Consider the following 20045-nt stretch of genomic DNA (forward strand, 5'->3'; position numbering starts at 1 on the left):
CTAGGTCAACCGGTAACCTCTGAGGTCAGGTCAAGTGACCCAGGGTACGGTTCAGTTTTTGGTGAATAACTTCGCAAAAAACGGCCGCAGAGCCGCGATTTTGGCAGCATCGTGTTCGCCTCGCTCAGGCGCGTCGAATGATATACTTTTTGTTCGGGTCAGGTCAACTTGGGGTGTTGACCTAAGGTCAAGGTCAGGTCAGCACCCCCGGGTCACGAAGTTGGTCGAAAAAGGTCATGTCGCATATCATTCGATTTAGCAGGTCTTCCTAAGTCCATTGGTGGCTTTCCCGACTCGCTAGCTCAATTTGATCAATAGTTATTGACGAAAAACTAATATGACCTTGATGACGTCATAAATGACGTCACGCAAGGTCAACATTCCAAAAGTGACGTATCTAACCTTGCAAGGAGTGCATCAAATCATGATTCTGTGTGCTTGAGATAGTTGGAGATCGTTCCCGGCGCCAGAATAGCAGTTTTCATTTTTCCCCATTGACTTATAATGGTGAGGTCACGAAAATGACCTGACCTCATATGACCTTTAGGAAAAATCCGAGATATACAAGTTGTGAGACCCATAATGGATACTAGATCCTGCAAGTTTCATTTCCCTGTGACATCTCCTCTGGCAGTGAGGGCGTTGCGAAGTTGCGACATCTGAAGACCGTGCAGAGGTTCACTTATGACGTCATAGGTCAGTGACCTGACCTGACCCGAAAATGCGGTTGGTGTCAAAAGATCCGGCTTGAATCAAAGGTCAAGTATGCCAAGTTTCAGCTCTCTATCGCCAGTGTGTTCGGAGCTATCGCGAAAAAACCCTATGAGGGGGGGGGCGGCACCCGCCCCCCCCCCCCCTCGGCCGGCGAGGGTTATGGCAGGTCAAAGGTCAAATTTCGGGAAAAGCTATAATTTTCCAAGTTATTTAGCCAATATTGGCGAATTTATTAAAGACAGCGACATGGAACATTCAAGACCGTGTTTCTCAACGAATTAGCAACACAATGATGTATAGTTGACTGCATTTTAGACTTCAGTCATTACTGGCGTGACGTAGGGGAGACCCGGGAGGTATGGGCCCCCTGGAGGTATGGGCCATCGCAGTTTTGAAGAAGTGTTGCGTATTTTTACACATTTGACGGCGTTAACTGGTAGTAGCCATTCCGTTATACATCCCACGTGATTTTCAAAATCTTCCTCAGTCTTCTTTGGCAATGAGCGGTGATAAAGCGTTTTTGCCCTCTTCGAGTAAAATACGGTACATACAGAAAATTCGTGACAAATTTGAACCAGGCTCGTTTTATGATGTCAGTCCATCGCTAACATTAAGTTTAAAGCATGCAAATTTAGACTGGATACACAATTTGAAGCTTTCTTGTAAGATTATGAGCTGAGATGCTACGCACATTCTGACGTCCTAACCGGGAGGTTCGGGCCACCCACCCCGTTGATCCTAAATAAATAAAAAAGATGCTTTCATTGAATGTCCCCGTCAATAAGTTTTTTTTTTTTGTCGCGCAAGGTCGAAAATTTAACTTCAAATTTCATTCGAACAGAAAAATATTATTGATCTTATTTCATGGTGCATGATTGAGTTTTCCAAAATACATATGGGCCAAAGTGACCTCCATGAAGCAAGCTGTTGGCCGCTTATGCGATTCCTGGGCTCCAAGAGAGATCAAGGTAGATACCAGCTACGAGTATTATTCTCATTGTCGAGAAAAGAATATGAAACATGGCACCGGCCCATACCTCCCTGGCCATGGCCCATACCTCCCGGTGTATTTTGATGGATCGAAAAAGCACATGATTTATGGAAAGTTATCTGGAGACAAAATAGTTGATCCCAGATGCCTAATATCAGGTACGCGTTGCAGGCGAAAGGCAATTTCACGTACACAGAGTGAAAAACCGGGTCTAGCCACTGCCCACTGGAAGAAAATTGCCTTTTCACAAAACCGGCCCATACCTCCCGGGTCTCCCCTAGTCCCGGGAACACGGGAAGTCACACCCGCCGCCGGCACGGGAAGTCACACGGAATAGTTTCCTTCTTGTCGATGAGATCACGTCCAGTTACGCGGAATGTATGATTTTGCCAAAAACGGTCGAAGGTTGTACCTATTCTGACGTCATAGCTCGGTGACCTGACGTGACCCGAAAATATTTTTTTACCAAAAGTTGCGCAAGGGATGCCCCAGAGGCTATGGAAATTTTCAGCACGATCCGACTAGGTAATGGTTCGGCGCCCATCGCAAAAAACCTCAGGGTCGCATCGACCCCCCCCCCCTGCCAGGGCGGGGGTTAACGACATTTATTAGCGAGTTGGGATGGGCCATGTAATAAAATAAATACTGTATGGGGTATAGGGACAATAAAGATAATTGCCCTCTGTGACATACCTATATATGACATATATGACATATATGACATATGTAGCCATAGGGCGAAGCCCTCAACAAGCATCATTGCCCGAGGCGTAGCCGAGGGCAATAAAGCATGTTTTGGTCTTCACCCTCGGGCCACAGTGACGTCATATCGGACAATAATTTTTACTATTGCCCGCTATCCCATACAGTGTTCACTGTTCATATACTGACATTGACATAAAAACATTCTGATAGGTATAGCTGGGAAGGCTTTCAAAGTTAGTCGTGTTTTCATGTTCTGCGAGACCAAAACTGTGTTGGTATTTCTGGATAAATTTGAGTGGATTTTCTGCCAGATTCTTCAAGAGAAAGATACTGTAAAATGGTATTGTCTGAACCGCCAGAATGTGTGCTATTAACCCGCGCATGACTAGGGTATTTTCCATAACGCGGCTGACTGAGAGGGGGGGGGGGGGATCTACAGAGCCCCGTCCTATCTCCGAAACAACCGAGCCGGTTGTCAAAGTTCAAACGACGTCTGATAGCATTGGAAAAACTGTCGAACGAAACCTAAATTAATTAGCCTCGAGGTCACTGATGACGTCACATGTCAGGTCAAAGTAAAAATTATCAACGTTTTGGCTTGTTCACAATCTAGGCTCTGGCCGCCGGCTAACACGGCGGATCATTTTTGGTTTGCGCACTCGTTGATAAAGGTATGTCGCAGATACCCTGAGGGTAACAAACTTGTACTTCGAATTTTTCAGGTCAAGGCCAGGTCATCCTAGGTCACATAAATTGTATATCATGTATCATGTATCAGTCACGTGGCACATGTTTTATGGTCCATTTCACTCATAGACTTCAAAACCGTATGTTCTGTGCCATTTGAGGCCATTTTCAGCTGAATTTAGCTGAGGTCAGGTCACTTTCAGGTCCAAAAAGTTCAAATTTTACATACGATTTTTTTCAGCAACAAAATTGTCTATCAGATGCAGTTTGAGCTCATGTACACGATAGTGCTATTTAATGGCTGTACGATGTCAAAAACGTACTGAGAAATGGATTGGAAAAATCTATTATTGTGAAATTTTGACTATAATGCGTATGACTTAGCCATTTTTGAAGAAATTGGGCTAAAGCTTCCTAGAATAGGTAATCGGTAGGCGTTCTATCAGACGTATTCCGTTTTTTTTTTTTTTGAAAACTCAAAAACTTTAGAAAAATATATAAAAAAGTTTTTTTGTAATTGTAAATGTATATTTTTCAAATTTTTCAAAATTTTCAAATCCGAGATGGCATTTTGCTAGCCACTTGTAGTTGCAGTCCACTCATGCAAAGAAATTGGATCTAGCTTAAAAACTGAGCTCTTGAGAGCAATTGCCGTAGTTCAATGTTTTGCATGAAAATCGGCCGACATGACGTCACTCTGACGTCATTTCCGGTCGACCTATGGTAGCTAGAAAGTTGTAATTTGGACACAAGGTGTCAAATGAATGCCTCTAAAGGTACGAAAAGTGTCGTGCTGATACGTCAAACGGTTTAGAAGGTACTGCCGAAAAACGGGGTGGGGCTCTGTAGAGCCTCCCTCGCCGTGCACAGGTTAAATAAGGTGTTATCATTTTTGCCATTACCTGTTCACAAAAATTACACTAGGCTGTTTTTGAATATTCACACAAAACGAAACAAGTTTGTGAATCAAAATGTTTGAAAACATCTACGAAAAATGCACTGCATGTCCCTTATTGAGGAAGCATGCTGTATATGCATCAACAATTAAAGTTCACGATACAATATCCACCACATGTTCAACTTCTATTCGTGTCCGTTTTTTTTTTTTTCAATGACGACAGTGGCACGAATGGCACATTCAAGCATATATTCCGAGTTGTCTTATTAAATAACATGTCGCATTGCAGTTTCAACACTCAATGACTTAGTGATGCTTTCTAAATGTCTTTAACCCAATCAAAACAAGCGGCTCAGCATTTCAAAGGATAAGGGTACCGTTACTGGCGATCATTGATGCAGCAAGCGCAGTCGACACGTTCAAAACCCTTGGAGCCGGCGCGTCGCCTCCCCCCAACCCATTTAGGGGCACATGTGAAACGGGGCGCGTTGCATCGGTCGACAGACGACAAAATACGAGTCGGTCGACATCGACTCGTATTTTGAATACAGCAATCTTTTGGCACAATATTTTGCTACGGTAGTCTGTGGTCTTTAAACGGACCATTTCTACACTTCGCACGTGTTTTTGTTCTGTGCTTCTGTCTCGTTTTCCTCGGTCTTGGCGAATGTCTGCACCTCTGATTTCCAGAACAGAATGACGGCGAGATCCATCACGACGTTCATGACCAGAGCGATCAGGAAGAAGTACCGCCACTCCAGTAGACTTTTCTGCAGAAATGGAAAGACATGGTCACTGTGAGGTCTTGTTAACAAATCACAATTTGAGAAGCACAATACCTGGTGACGATGCAGTTCTTGAGCGGGTACTGATTGGCTACAGACTTCATGGGTCTTGCTGCTACATATCACTATCAATGATTTCTGTTCCTTGATTTAACTATTCGAGTTTAACTAATCTGATAATAATTAAGTTTGTTTTTTATTCTTGTGCAAAGGACTATTTTGCTATCTTTTAACAGCTCTCATGTCCACATTCATGCACATAATTATTTGCAATTTGCGTATTTTAAACAACATGAATGGAATAATAACGACCTATACATTAAAACAGATTAAAAGAAGTCATGTAAGTCGTTACTCACGTTTGGTGTCATTGCAGCGGCTATTGTGGGCGCCAGGACCCCTGTGAGATTTCCGATGGACCCGGAGAGGCCCCAGATCACTCCAGCGAACTGAGGGGCGATGTCCGGGCCCGCAGACAAAGGGCCTGAAACGGGTGTCGAGGTCACAGCGGTGTGCTGATGTTTGTTACATTAGAACGATGATGACAATGGAGGCTGTGATGATAACGGAGGCTGTGTGGAGAATCAATGAAGTGGAATGCTCTTGTGCTGTAGATGTCAATTGATTTTCAGAGGGAACTACTACGGACGCCAGAGCGAATTTCAATGACGCTTTAAAGTTTTTGAAGTCTGTTGTTGGCAATCCCCGACTGCTGTTCATTTGTATGAAATAACTTATTGACTTTATTCTGTAAGACAGCAAGCAATACCTTCGTGAAAATCAGCATTCTCCTAAGTACTGAGTTAATGCAAAGAGATGCCACTTACCTCCGGCAACTCCCAGCACGGAGGTGACGTTGCATAAGACGAGAAGGCTCATCGTGAGATACGTCATTCCCGGAGGAAGCAGCAAGATGACTCCCAGCAGAGCGGCCGGGATCAGGAACGCTGAAAAACATGATTTTTTTATTATCACACATGATTGTTATAAATTAACGACACTTACGGCATTATCATTAGTACAAAAAAAGGTACATACGCTACAAAACTTAGACGCATAAATTTAAGAAATGATAAATACTTTTTTTCAAACTCACCGACAGTCGCAATAATTTTACGAGCATTGGTTCGACTGCACTGCCACCTGGTGAGCAGGTATTGAAACACCTTTCCCCCTGCAACGCAGCCGACGGTCATCGACATGGTCGGAAGACCGGAGAGAAATCCGTTCTGCGAAAAAAAAAAATGGGCGGTGATGTTAAAGACATGCGTTATTCAGAAATGACTTACCTAGAATGGTATAGGGCATAAGCTGTTAGCATATTTCATTTCACATTTGATTTTTGTCGGCAAATATGTCGGTAAAGATTATAACAACCAGCCAGCATAATTATCCAGAATAGAATCATCTTCGTTTAATTTATAAAATTTTAAGGCATACAGGCACGGCATCTCTTACGACCCACCTCAGTGAGGTTGACGCCCATGGTCTCCTTCAGGAAGGTGGGCAGAGTGATGTTGAGGGCGTAGTAGAACCAGCTGTTGGTGAAGAAGGTGCCGATCACTATCAGCACCTGACGGTTGGTGATGATGGCCAGGATTGGTGTTGACTCCTGGGTCACCTGAGGAAGAGATAGTTATCAGAGGTCAGGGGTTCGAATCCAGGAGATGTCGAATTATCGTCACCATTATTCGAGTTTGGATGTATGCTGCTGCTAACAGTTATTTTAGACAAATATAAAAATTTGATAGATGTTTCCTGGCTCATGATCAATTTTTTAGGTCTCTGTAAGGCATCTAAGCAGTCCCCTTTGTTAAAAGTTTGATGTTATTTAAAAAAAAAAATCCTCTCACCACATTTTCTATGAAGTTTTTGTCCCGTTTAGTTACTGAATTACCGAACGAATTTACCTGCTTTGTGGAAATTACAATTTTCTACTGCAGCTTCATGTACCATGAACTGCAAAAGTATCTTTCTTCATCTCACTTACATTTTTGTCAGAGAGTGATTTGGTCGTGGCCACTCTGAAGAGCCTCTTGGAGGCCAGGTATCGTTTCTCGTCCTCCGGGCAGATGGAGCTCTCGTCAGGGGAGCTGGTCAGAAGGAACCAGCCTACGACCATCCACAGAAGTGGAAACGCCCCTGCAAAAAGGGAACACCCGGAAACGGTCAAATAATAACAGAATTATCTTCATCAATGAAACAAGTGACAATTCATACGGCAATGCATTCAACACTGGGTTCCATAAAATACGAACAGGACAATCTTTATGCTCAAGCTTTTTAATGGTTTTAAGAATTTTAACGAGAAATTAACACAATTTTACACTGGAGCGCCATTCAGTGCCCACACACCATCGATGTGAGGGGCGCGGCCTCACCTGTAATATAGAACACCGCCGGCCAGCCCCAAGCCTGGCAGATGGAGCTGGAGATGGGGTAGGCCGATCCTCCGAGCAGGTACTGAAAGGCCCAGCACAGCGAGAACACGGTGGTGTACTCGACAGGCACGCTCCAGTTTCGGGCGAACACCTGCGCGGCGGGGAGCGCCGCCGACTGAGAGGAGAGAGGAAAGGTAACCGGTCAGCGAGGGCAAAGTCAGAAGTTAGAGAGGGTAGAGGTCGCGCGCTGGCGAGGGTTGGGATCATAGTCCACTGCGCAGTAGCGAGGGCATGGTTTGTGAGCATACTGAGAGGTCACTTGGTCCTTAGAGCATATGTAGGTTAACGTTAGCGAGGGAAGAGATAACGCAATAGCTCGACCGGCCCTCTTCAGCTAGCGTTGACACAAATAGTTTCTAGACTACACGTGGCAAAATATTTTCAGTAAGGCATCTTTTATGGAACTTCTCGCTTTCATCATATTCTACCTCAACTACTTTTTCTAACTCATGTGTCGTTAAGCCCAAATGATCAAAAGTACACCATTTATATGCTCACCGAGCAGAGCCCATGCAGTGCGCGCAGCGCCAGCAGAAGGTACGGGTCTGTTCGTGCTACCACCGGTAGCACCAGCGTCCACAGACCCTGCAGACCGATACTGACCAGCAGGACCAGTACCACCGGCAGCCTGGGAGCGCAGATTGCACCAACGTCAGCCGAAAATTGAATACGTTCAATCCTGATATATGATGCCTTAAAGTGATATGTTTTCCGCCCCAAAACGTAAAAATAGGGACAGCTCAAATTAGGGACACACATTGCAGTGCCCACTGCAATGTCTTTAGTTCAACCGAAAGAGTTCATTCCGGGTAATGACTGAAAAATAATGGATCAACTCTGGTTGCCGATCGAGTGACATCCGTGTATAAACAGCGGTTATCAAACTAACTGAAGTCTCTGTGCGTCACAATCTCTTAGAACTCACTTGTCGGCGATCCAGCCGCCCGGTACCAGACCCGCGGTGTAGCCGTAGAAATAGCTGGACAGCAGCAGCCCCTGGAACGTCTTGTCCCACTGGAACTCACCCTGGAAAGCAGATGGGCATTTCTGATGGCCGATATGTTTAATGAAGCCGGTATGCCGTTAGTGAGGCAAATGAACGCTAAAGACATGGTGTTTGTCTCGGGGTTTGTCCAGTGGACAGTCTGGTATCAACATACATATTGCATTCGTCGGTCGTCCTTCATATTCATTTTTGTGATGAGCATGAATCTATAAAACTTAGGTATAGCTTTAAACGCTGATAAATTTAGAATAAACCGATTTGAAATTAAAAGGTAAATAATACTTACCCGTCCTTTTCCCGCTGTAGAAACCTCTAATTCACCACCATTCGTTATGGCGATGTCTCGGGTTCCATTTCCCATGCCGTCCCCGGCTGACGTCATGACACCCTCTGTGACGTCATCGTCGACCATACAGACGACGGCAATGCTGACGTTGAACCGAGTGATCATCATGGTCCCCACGCCGATACCGACGAGCATGACGAACAACATCCGAACGGACGGGAAGAGGCGGTCTGAGGAAAAGCCATGCTATTCTGTTTGTTTGGGTTTCACGTTTCACGCAAGTTATCAATGATCATGATCTGATGTTTTAAATGTTTATCTACATGTCGAATACATATCTACATATCTACATTTACATGTCTACATATTTACAGGTGTACACATTTACAGGTGTACATGTCTACATGTCGAAGAACATTATAAAACATATATATTTGGATGAATTTTTAACGACTTACATTTGAGTTCCCCTGCCTCCTGGGCCTTAGTCTCTGCTTCTGTGTTCATGGCTGCTGTTTGAAAGTCTTCAGTTGGAAGCTGTTACTCTCCTGACCAGCAGGAAGTAATGACGTTCCGTTTTTTTTAACTTGAAAAGAAGACGAACCGTCAAGTCATTGTGGAATGTGACAAACAAAGCTATTCATATGATGTTAACGTCTTGTTTGCTATGATGAATGAGTTGATTTCAAAATATGTGCTTTGAAAAGACTGCAGTTAAATCGAGACGCAGTCAAATGGCATGTGTTTGACAGCGGAGGAAACATTAACCAGATGTTGGTGAATGCCAGTTAGGTAAGTACTTCTGAAATTATTTAGCCCGAGCCCACTCGCAACAAACCTGTTCACAATCTACGTCCCATTGTGCGTGTAACATGTACAGGGATCTACTAGAGGTGGCATGATAGCTGCCCTGTCATCGCAGATAATTTTGATAGATAAGTCAATATCAGAAGCGCATAATTTACTTAGCGTGCTTTAGCTCCTAAAGTTGCCGCTATAATCGTAACAAAATGCAGTACTGCGAATGAATTAGGCTGCGTCCACCAGAGTTGGCCTACGTTACGTTATTTTGAAGTTTTCGGTAACCCGTAGCTGTCAGTACCGTTTCGTAGCGTAATTTGGATGTTTCGGTAGCGTAGTACGGAAAATAATAGAATAACGTAGGAACTACGAAATGGATTCCGTAGCAATTACAGGTCAGCAGTATTTGTATAAGGTACATAATTTTTTCAGTTTACTGATATCGTCACCAGACCTCCGGCCGTTTACACGGATGTGAGACGCCTGCTATATGAATACCACTGAGTCTTTCTTCCGGCCGGACCGACACCGGGGATTTCCCACTGGGGAGTCCCAGGGAATTCCCTGTCGGAAGTCCAGCGCATCTAGCGAGTGGCGCGTAGGCACCGCCGCACCGACGATGCTGCAAAGCCGGCGATCATTGTGCGCAGTAATTGGCTTACTGGAGACTAACCGTTTCCACTGGGTAGTGGATGATGACATATTGCATAACGTAGTACGATAAAATAATTTGCTGCGTTAATTAACAAATACCGTAATTCAGTAACGTAGCAATATATAACGTATCGTAATTCGGTATCGTAGTTTTGGCCAAAAAAGCAAACGTAGCGTAACGTAGTGCGTAACGTAGTGTAGCGCAGGCCAACTCTGGCGTCCACACATGGGCAGACTTCTGTAAGCTTTCCGTCACTCTAAGTTGCGTTGTGATGATGATTTGGTGTTTTAGGGCGCACCAACAACGAGGCTATATGGCGCCCATACAAAGCGTAAATATGAAAACTGACTTCAGAGCTCTTGACGACGCGAAATCTCTTTCAGCATCGTTGAGTTGAAAGCACTCAATCAAAACGATAGAAAAAAAAGCATATAGAGACAAGTGTTGACATTCACACCCAAACAAAACCAGTCCCTACTCCCACCCTTTCCCTCTACACAAAACAAAACTCACCTGTGTTTTGAAGGGCGTGCCGTCACCTATACGGAAACGCCTTGGCGCTGTGCCTCTGGCCCTGTTCCCGGTTCCCCCGTGTGACAGCCATTCCAGCCGCACCCGCCGCTCTCCAACCCGACTATATACTGTCCCGGGATGTGACGATACATTTCTAGTCACGGCCCGCGCCTGTGTTGGATGCTCTGTGGAATAAACAGACGACACCGGGGTGGTATGCGGTGTCACCGGTCTGACACCGTTACTAGGCCAGTTTACAGCACTCAGCGCGAGTGAGGTTGTTTGTGGCCGGTGTCAGTATGCGGATACGGCTGGTGTTTACTGGTTAGGGTTGTACCGAGAGGCGACTGTTGTTTACGTACTGGAAATTTGATATTCGTGCCAGGAAGCGGTAGATAGAACGGGGCCTTCGCTTATGTAACTCCCTCGTAAAGCTGTGATGTTTCATGTGGATGTCAGCAGTTTATTCGGCTAGTTGCATACTTTGGACGATTCCTTGCTTCTTTGTACATGGATTGTCTGCCGGCTTATCACTACCTCAAAACTACATAGAAAGAACCGTGGCTGCTAAACTAAACCGTCTTTGACCAATATGAGGTCATTTAAACTATATAAGGGGGTATTTCTAGAGAAACTGAAGCATTATTAGATCAAGTTGAGCCACTTATGCATTGGCTTGTGCCGATAATTCTCCCAACGTGGCCTTCTCATCCCGGACACTAACATATCAGAGTGCGCTAAAAACGATGTGCTTACTGCTTATATAACGAGTACCAGAAACAACCTGTCACGACCTTTCAGTGGTTGAAAGAAATACGTGAAAACAAGAAACCCCCCTTTTCTTTAGTACTAGAAATGTCACATAAAATGTCACATTTTACGTAACGCCACATCGAAGCTGACGGCAGCTGCCGTCATACAGCAGCTACCGGAGTGACAGTTATGTCGCAAACTGGGACATTTTAGTGACGGGACGTAGACGTGTAAAGCAGGCGTTTAGCTGTGAACGGTTGGAGCTGACTCCAGATTTCAGTCCGTAGGCGTTTTCGATCGGAGATTAGGTGTCCAAAAAACACCAGAAGGTGTTTTGAGGTGCACGTGTTTAGCGTTCAAGATGAGTCGTTTTGCATTGATGGTAAGTTTTAGCGCTTTTTCATATGCGCCTTTGTAGATGCATAACGTCTGCCTATTGATCAATCGTTCTCCTTTCATTCATAAACGTCATATTTTTGTTTTTCATTTGTAAGTAAATGTTCCCAATCGCTTTCATTTTCATCAGTTTGGCAATTTTGTTGCAACCACTGACCGACCCGTGTTTCTATCCACAGCTACTGCTGATCGGCCTCGTGCTCTTGACGGTGGCAGTTCCTCTGGTTGCCAGCCATCCACAACCAGGTCCTGGCTGGCCACCAGTGCTGCGGTGCGAGTGTCACCGATGCTGCTCGGGCTGTGCTTTCCGGTGTCTTCGCTGCTGTGTAAAGGAGTGAAAGAGTGGGGCTGTGCAACACTTCAGCTGAAGCTATCGCAGCGAGAACAAGGTTTAAGGCTGGAACACGGCTTCCACGCATGCAAATCGGCTCACACCCCTCCCAAATGGAATGAAAGATATGTGATCCGGCTTCTCGTTACCTTTTGACTGGATAGTCCGTCGAAATTCGACCTTTTTTATTTAGCTGTGCTTGAATAAAGGAATTGCTATTGTTTTTGTTCTTGTCATAAGTGCCGGCATGCTTAATTAGGCCTTTCTAGTTCATTTAGCCAATCATTGATGGCATTGAGATGAGATGACCAGCCCAGAGGTGAGAAGAAATGGGTTGAGTGGAGTGTGGACCAGGGGTGGACAAATGTGCCGAGTTGGGGTTGCACGGGCGCAGCAAATCCGCCGCCGCCCTAGCGGTGACCTTGACCTCCGCCGTCTGTTGCGGCTCCAGAGCCAAGCCGGCGTGGAATTGGGAAAGCTCGTGCTACCCCAACTCGGCACAATTATCCACCCCTGGTGTGGACCACCGATCGGTGGGATGCAGCTTAACTCAGCGTGTTAACTCGGGATTAACATGACACGATGGGATAAGCAACCCAGCTGCTAAAACTGTCACTCCATGGGAAAGCGTGGTCCTACTGGAACGGTCCTTACTGGCTGCCTCTGTGGGCAGATGGTCAGCCCGAAATGGCGCAGTGTGACCAAAGGTGAGGAGGGGCTAGCTCGAGAATTAGGATGGATACGCTCTAATGCTTGTTTGCACACATGTGAAACACATCCCTTTTCACCAACCCTAGCAGAAGACTAGACGACCACATTGAAAGTTTGACTAAATGGCGTTGATTTATTGTTGTTTGTTTGTTTGCTTGCGTATTATTTATTCATTTATTTATTTATTTATTCATCTATTTATTTGCTTATTTAGATATTTATTGATTCATTAATTCGTTCACTTATCTTTTTATTTAACTATTTGTTTGCTTTCTTGCTTGTCTTTTTGTTTGTTTGTTTATTTATTTGTATGCTTGTTTGTCCGTTTGTTTATGTATTGCAGGCTTAGGGCGCACGATGACCTCGTGTCGTCGTAAGGAGCTGTCAGACGTAGTTCATGAATCACGCTCTGACCGGCCTCGAGTGATTCAGAAAGCACCAGCAGGTAGGTTTCATCACTTGGGTGGCGCTGGTGATATTTTGTTGGAGTTTGCCCCGAAGTTTAGTTTAAAAACGTCTACGGACGGAGGCACATCAAACAGACAAGTGTTTGTTAAGCCTTTCGGCGGTGTTAGGCGATCAAGATGAATATTTCGGCGTTGATGGTAAGTTTAACTGCACTTCCGGAAAGAACTCCAAGAGAGAGAGAGAGAGAGAGAGAGAGAGAGAGAGAGAGAGAGAGAGAGAGAGAGAGAGAGAGAGAGAGAGAGAGAGAGAGAGAGAGAGAGAGAGAGAGAGAGAGAGCAGTTTTTAACAAAATTTCTTACTTTAAACAATTAACACGTGCACTGCAGATGTATGCTTTCTTATTGTCAGACGTATCGTTTATTTGCGAATCTGTGCTCAAAATTTTTGTTAGCAGTCGGTAAATGCGTATGATCCGTCAACGTTGATTGCGTTGCTCTTTTCCAGTCTTTCATAAGAGACACAGTCTGACCGCCGGGGTTTCCGTCCCAGCTGCTTCTGATTACGAGCGAGCGAGCGCAGCGAGCGAAGTGAGTCTTTTCAATATAACGGAAAAATCTCAGTATGAGCGGCCCGGCCCGGCCCGGCCCGGCCCGGCCTGTAACGCTTTTGAGAGGCTTATATCTCAGCAACCGCTGGACCGATTGGCCTGCGGTCTTTTTTGTTGGGTAGCCCCATCCCTTCTACCCCGTAATTGACTACTTTTGATACATCTCAGTGACCGTCGTGGCACGTGCCACGTGAAAAGTCAAGGGTGTTCAAGCAGTTTTGTAAAAGTAATGATTTTGAGAGGCCCATATCTCAGCAGCGGCTTGAGCGATTGTCTTGCGGTCATTTTTATAGGGTAGCAGCATCCCTTCTACCAAAAATAGGATACTCTCGATGCATGTGGGTCAAATCCAGTGCACGTGCAAAATACAACAATAAGAGGTGTCAAATTTGTTCCCATTTTAATAACTCGGTAATTACTGGGGCGATTTCGCTGAAACTTGGCATACAGGTAGGCACCCACCAGGCAATGCATTCCCATGTGTTGCGGTTAGGGTGCTACTGCACGTGCGCACGTGCAGGGGGCGTTTCCAGATCTCGAGAACGGCTGGGCCGATTGCGCTCAAATTTGGTACACGGTTGGGGACCGGTTAGTAGGGTACCGTGCAAAAGTCATTTTGGACCCCGTTTGCACGTGCGCACGTGCAGAATGCCGCTTCCAGATCTCAGGAACGGCTGGGCCGATTGCGTTCAAATTTGGCACACCGCTAGCGACCGGTTAAAAGGGTGCTTTGCACAAGCCCGTTGGAAGTACCCTCTCGCCCTTCTGCACGTGCAGGGCTCACTATCTCGCTCGCTCGTTCTTCGCCCAAAAGGCGTTTTACTGGTGTACCTCTTGCTGTTGCTGGTCGCACTCCCTGTGGCAATCGGTCATCCGCAAACAGTCATAATAGTTGTACCAAAGAAATAATCAGCATGGTGCTCGCCTTCCCATACTGCTGCAACTATGCTGCGACTTGACCAAGACCAGAAGGAGTCTGAGACCTCTGATTGACTAGATATCGGCTGTGTCGACCAGATCGACTGCTAATGAGAGAAACCGGCATTCGACTTTGTTCATCACAAATAAGATTATTACTCGTAATCCTAGTGGAATGGCATTGTTGGAATTGTGAGGTGTTTTTTGAATTGTGTTTAGATTCCAATATATTTCGGGAGCCTCGATTTTTTTTCTACTGCACAACTTATTAGAGTTCTACAACATTATGTTTTTACCCGAGCGCATTGTACACTCGATGTTTGACAAAGTAGCGTTACGGGCGCTGTAAAATGACAGTCAGTGATTCACCAGGGGCCGATTTCCAGTGACCCACAAAACGTCAAACCGTAGATGTCATTCCTGAGGTCGTGGCGGTGATATTTAGCTGAAGCGCAGTTCAGAATTCAGTCCGTAGGAGGTTGTAACACGAGGCACACCGAAAAAGACAAGAGGACAAACCTGTTTCTAAGATGAGTCGCTTTGCTTTGATGGTAAGTTTTACTGCTGTGTGGGAAAGAAATGTCAGAGAAGGACAGAGAGAGTGGGGTAAGAGAATGAGCGCTGAATTAGTTGTTTCGCAAATCCTTCCTTCTACATATTATCGCTCGAGCTGTGTATTGTTTACCCAATCTCTTCTTCATGACTGATTTTCGTGACTCAACCCCATGCATCTTTTTGTCAATATATGCTCAACAACATTGAGTGGCTGCATTTGGTTCATGTTAACAAACATGCCTATGTATGACAGAACATTTCCATTTATCATGGTTGTAATAATTGCTCTTGTTTGTGTATAGCATTAATAGATAGTAACATGTAAATTTTCAGCGGTTTGTTAAATATGCGCATTTTTGTGAATTCCTGATAATTCTTTCTCATATTTGTCCGTAATGACACCAGCCAACTAGCTGACCTGTCTGTCATTTGCAGGTGGCGGCGGGTCTGGCGCTCCTGACTGCTGAGATGACTCTGGTGGTCAGCCATCCACAATACACAGAACCCAATGATCCTCCCAAATCTGTGTGCGAGTGCTTCCAGTGCTGTCCCAAGTGTGAACGAAGGTGCTGGTACTGCTGCTATGCTCGTACGGAACCAACACTGCCAAACAGAGCTGTGGAGTCGGAGTTCAAACCATCAGCGGCCAAAGTCGACAATACTGGCCCGATTCTGAATGGGAGTCAGATAAGCCTAAATCTTACCGATTCCGTACTGTTTGAAGGCTAGCAGCAAGCATTTTCATGTGTAAAATATTACGCCAATACATATATCTATTCATGGTAGATTTTGACGAAACAAATGTCATCCCTATACTTTTTTCCGGTAGGACCTTTTTGGACGTGAAAAGCACCATGGGGGGAAGCGCTGTGTCATTGTAGGGAAGACTTGAGTCGGTCCTGTAGGTCTGTCGTTATCTGCATCTCCCCTCTGGCCGCTACTACGCAATGTTGGGGCGGACGCGGTAGGTATCGTGCCCTGGTGGGTTTTTAGTTAAGCTCCTGACCATTGATGACAATGACTAGGCCAGTATCCCGAGGGTAGTCGGAACCTACCTGGTGCCAGTTGCCAGCAGCCTGAAGAGCAGCCGGGTGCTCAGCGTTGCCATTACAGACACCGACACCCCGACTACTGCTCATAGCGCGCTAATGCACTGTGCTCCAGGCGGACGCGTCCTGACCATTCGACCCGAGGCCAAGGTCGGCTGATAAGCGCGCCTCGTTCCGAGCACGCGGCCTCCATCGGTTCCGCACACCACGACCTCGTTCGCCAGCATGAGCCAGAACAAAAAACACCTGACGACGGCACATACGGCACCTAACGAACATTGCTACTCTACAATACGATTGCGAACAACGTGTAACATACAACACAACAACTTCGAGCACAACAAAATTAGCCAAGTTAGCACCGTCTACGCCGGCCCGGAAACATTTCTACAAAGGCAGAGCATGACGAATAGATGTCATTCTTCCGTTTTGGTCGGAGCTGTTTGGGCGTGAAAAGCACAAGAGGGAATAGGAGTACTCAGCACGCTGCGTTAGCGTCTTATTTTGGTGCGGGTACTGTTAAGCTTTTCCTAAATATTCTAGCACATCATGCTAAGAAACTACCTCGAAATGCGCCCCGGTATCGTTCAAGCAAAGCAAATTAGCATCTCCGATGTGAGCACTGAACGATATTATTGTGATGGGAATTTTGAGAATACCCGATGCAGGCCGCCCCATACACTGAAAACAAATCGACACAGTGAGGGCATGTTCTGTACTGGTGTCATGTGTTATTCGCACCCAAAACACAATAAGGTTGAGTATTTTCACGCTTGGCGGGACTTTCGACACGTTTGACAACACATAAAACAGAATAATGACACAATTTTCTCGTGCCAAGCACGCTGGACGAATGTAATGCATCAGTGTTGAGTGTATCGAAATCATGTGTTGTCGGATATGGTAGACGTGTACCCTTGCACAAATACACCGTGCCATCCACCAGTCAGCGACCTCTGAACCTTAACTTCAGATGGGGATAATAGACGGCCTTTTTTGAGCACGACTTCTATGCTGGGTTTTTGGGAAAATTTGCCAAAGTGTTTTGAGAAAGGTCAAAATGCACAATACAACCGAGGGATTCGATACTTGATAAATTGTCTAGAGCAATATGCGCTGATTACATCAAGTGCAAGCTGAAGCATAGCTAATTAACGTCTGCTTAGAGGAGCAGCCTGGTTCCGTTCAGATACCGACTTTTATATCACACAACATTGAAAGCAACCAAAGTAAAAGCTTAACTCATGTTTTTCATACTACAGGCGCTGTAAAAGTGACAATCGGTGTATCACCAGGGATCGATTTCCAGCGACTTACAAAATGTCAGACCGTATGTGTCATCTCTGGTGTCATGGTGGCAATATTTCCCTGAGTCGCATTTCGGCATTCAGTCCGTAAGCGTTTGTATTGTAGGCCGAGGCACACCGAAGAAGACAAGAGGACAAAGCTGTTGTAGATATGGGTCGCTTTGCTTTGATGGTAAGTTTTACTGCTGCCTTAAAAAAATAACAATGCAATGAAAAGACAAAAGAGGAATATTTCGTGTTGGATTTTAAATTCTCGCTTGAGTTGCCAATCGCTTTTTATTAGATTTCCTTGCTGCTGCACCACCGGAATATTTGCTATCAGTAACAACATGCTTTATAACAACAGTAACAACAACTACTTAGTATTTGCGTAATGCATATATTGATTGCTTCTATTCTATGCTATTGAAAATACTGATACATGACTTAATAGCTCAATTTAAAAAATGTGAAATAAATGAGCGTGTCTGAACATATTGTTTATATGTTACAGCATTGGTAATGCACTATGCAGGTACGAATTTAAATAATGTTGTTTGCACTAAGACGTTGCTATGAAACTCGCTTCGATAAGACCTAACGTTTCTGTCCATGTCTTTCAGTCGCCTGTCAGTTTCTATTCCCACTGACCGACTTGTCTGCTTTTCTCAGCTGCTGCTGGCCGGCCTCGTGCTGCTGATGGCTGCACTTGCAGTACCTCTGGCGTTTGGCCATCCGCAAGTGGTGATACCCACGAGGCCGCCCTGGTGCCGGTGCCAGTGGTGTTGTCCTTTTTGTGACAGATGGTGTCTGACCTGCTGCCTAGCTTGAAAGCCGGCGCAGTGAGGGCAGAGTTGAGTCTGTGCACGGCTTCCGATCAGCTCCGATGGGATGGTATATAACTGGCCTCGTTAAACAGATATAAACAAATATGACAAATAAAGGAACTTGTTTTACTGGACATGATGGTTGATACTTGATGCTCTTTCATTGTGTTCGTGAAAAAGTACCCCACCGTAAAATATGAGCATTTGACATTTGAATATATTGGTGAGTGATGTGTCTTGGAAACATTTTGACTGTTTTTCAACAAGCTTGGCTAATAAACGGATCAATTTCCGTTGGTCTGCCTTGGAATAACAGCATTGGCATATGCACTAGAAAGCTTCCGACCAGGAAGCACGTATTTTGAAAAAGAATCAGACGCAGTGTGTATAGCCTAGCTTATTATCAATCCGGACGTAGGCCTTGAGTGCGTAAGTGCCCCCATAGACCGCGTCGCGTGAAATCCATTATCCATGTCAGACTGTCCAGAAGCGACATTAATTCTGTTACCGATGACATCCTTCATTGCTGTTCCATTTTCATAGCTTCCACCTAGGGCAGTGCCAGGTGGCATTGTCACGCGCGAGGTTGTCAGCACAATAATATTATTCATTGTGCTGCGTGCCTCGCGTCTAAGCTTATTGCAATACAACCATCCCGAACGAAGTGCGACACCATGCGCGTTACAGTTATGGCGCATTGTTGCGTCGGAACACGTCAGTATTTCAAGACACGCATTGCACGCAACGCAATGCGGTGCCGCGTTTATAGTTATACTTATACTGCTGACAACGCACGTAACGGTCCACATGACTCAGTTTCTGGCCATGCGGCGCAGTATGCCTACATGCGCAAACAACCCCTGCCATCTAGCAGGACTGTTTGAAGCCTTTTCTGTCTTGCGGCGCAGTATGCCTTCAGGCGTAGACTACGCCTGCCATCTAGCGGGAGAGTTTGAAGCTCTGTTCTGCCATGCGGCGCAGTATGGCTTCAGGCGTAGACTACTCTTGCCATCTAGCGGGAGAGTTTGAAGCTCTGTTCTGCCATGCGGCGCAGTATAGCTTCAGGCACAGACAATGCCTGCCATCTAGCGAGAGGAATAATAAGCTGCATGCAGCTATGCGGCACAGCATCATCACAGGCAAATACGCTGCTGCCATCTAGGGGTAGGAATGCGAGTAATTTATAGAATCCGAGGAACGTGAGTCTACGAAGAAGAGATAGGCATAGAAATCTACAATTGATTTGCACTGCAGTAGCTACTGATGTCACAATGATAAGATTTCAATTTTTTGTTGATATTCACATGCCGAATCCTAATGCATTCTCTACTTACGTACGTACGGCGCTACGGCCAACTGGCGCACCTCGTAATTCCAGAATGCTTACGTTTTTCGACTTGTCCTCTATTCACGAAGAAAACTGTTTCTTCACCTCCACATCTAGGTCACGCCCCGGCCACAAACTCTCGACACCACACACCCTTCTCACTCCCCACCAGCCGCCGACTGCCGGGCTGCTTTGTTGCGCCCGCGCCGCGCCGGTCGGGGAGGGACGCTGCATTGTTGACGACTGCCGACTGCCAAGTCAGACCCCCGGGGCCGGCTGCTGGCACCGGTCAGATATGGGACGGCGGAGGAGAGGGCGGCAGGCAACAACAGCGGCCCCGTGGCCCCGTTTTCAGCCCGGCTGGGGCTGCCGGGAGTCGGTAGATAATCGATAAT

General features: G+C 45.7%; 1 protein-coding gene across 1 annotated transcript; it reads right to left on the reverse strand.

Moving 5' to 3' along the window:
* Positions 1-4031: 4031 nt before the first annotated feature.
* On the reverse strand, positions 4032-10655 carry LOC122394498 (uncharacterized transporter slc-17.2-like). The gene is made up of 12 exons (XM_043391399.1): positions 10483-10655; positions 8972-9099; positions 8514-8743; positions 8147-8247; positions 7720-7849; positions 7162-7336; positions 6771-6922; positions 6246-6401; positions 5877-6009; positions 5608-5727; positions 5140-5264; positions 4032-4765 (listed from the first exon to the last, which is right to left on the reverse strand). The coding sequence occupies exons 2-12, from the start codon at positions 9018-9020 to the stop codon at positions 4604-4606; spliced, it is 1533 nt and encodes a 510-aa protein (XP_043247334.1). The 5' UTR covers positions 9021-9099; positions 10483-10655; the 3' UTR covers positions 4032-4603.
* Positions 10656-20045: the final 9390 nt, after the last annotated feature.

The sequence above is a fragment of the Amphibalanus amphitrite genome, unplaced genomic scaffold (genome assembly GCF_019059575.1).
Source record: "Amphibalanus amphitrite isolate SeventyFive unplaced genomic scaffold, NRLGWU_Aamphi_draft 000595F_arrow, whole genome shotgun sequence".
Taxonomy (NCBI): Eukaryota; Metazoa; Arthropoda; class Thecostraca; order Balanomorpha; family Balanidae; genus Amphibalanus; species Amphibalanus amphitrite.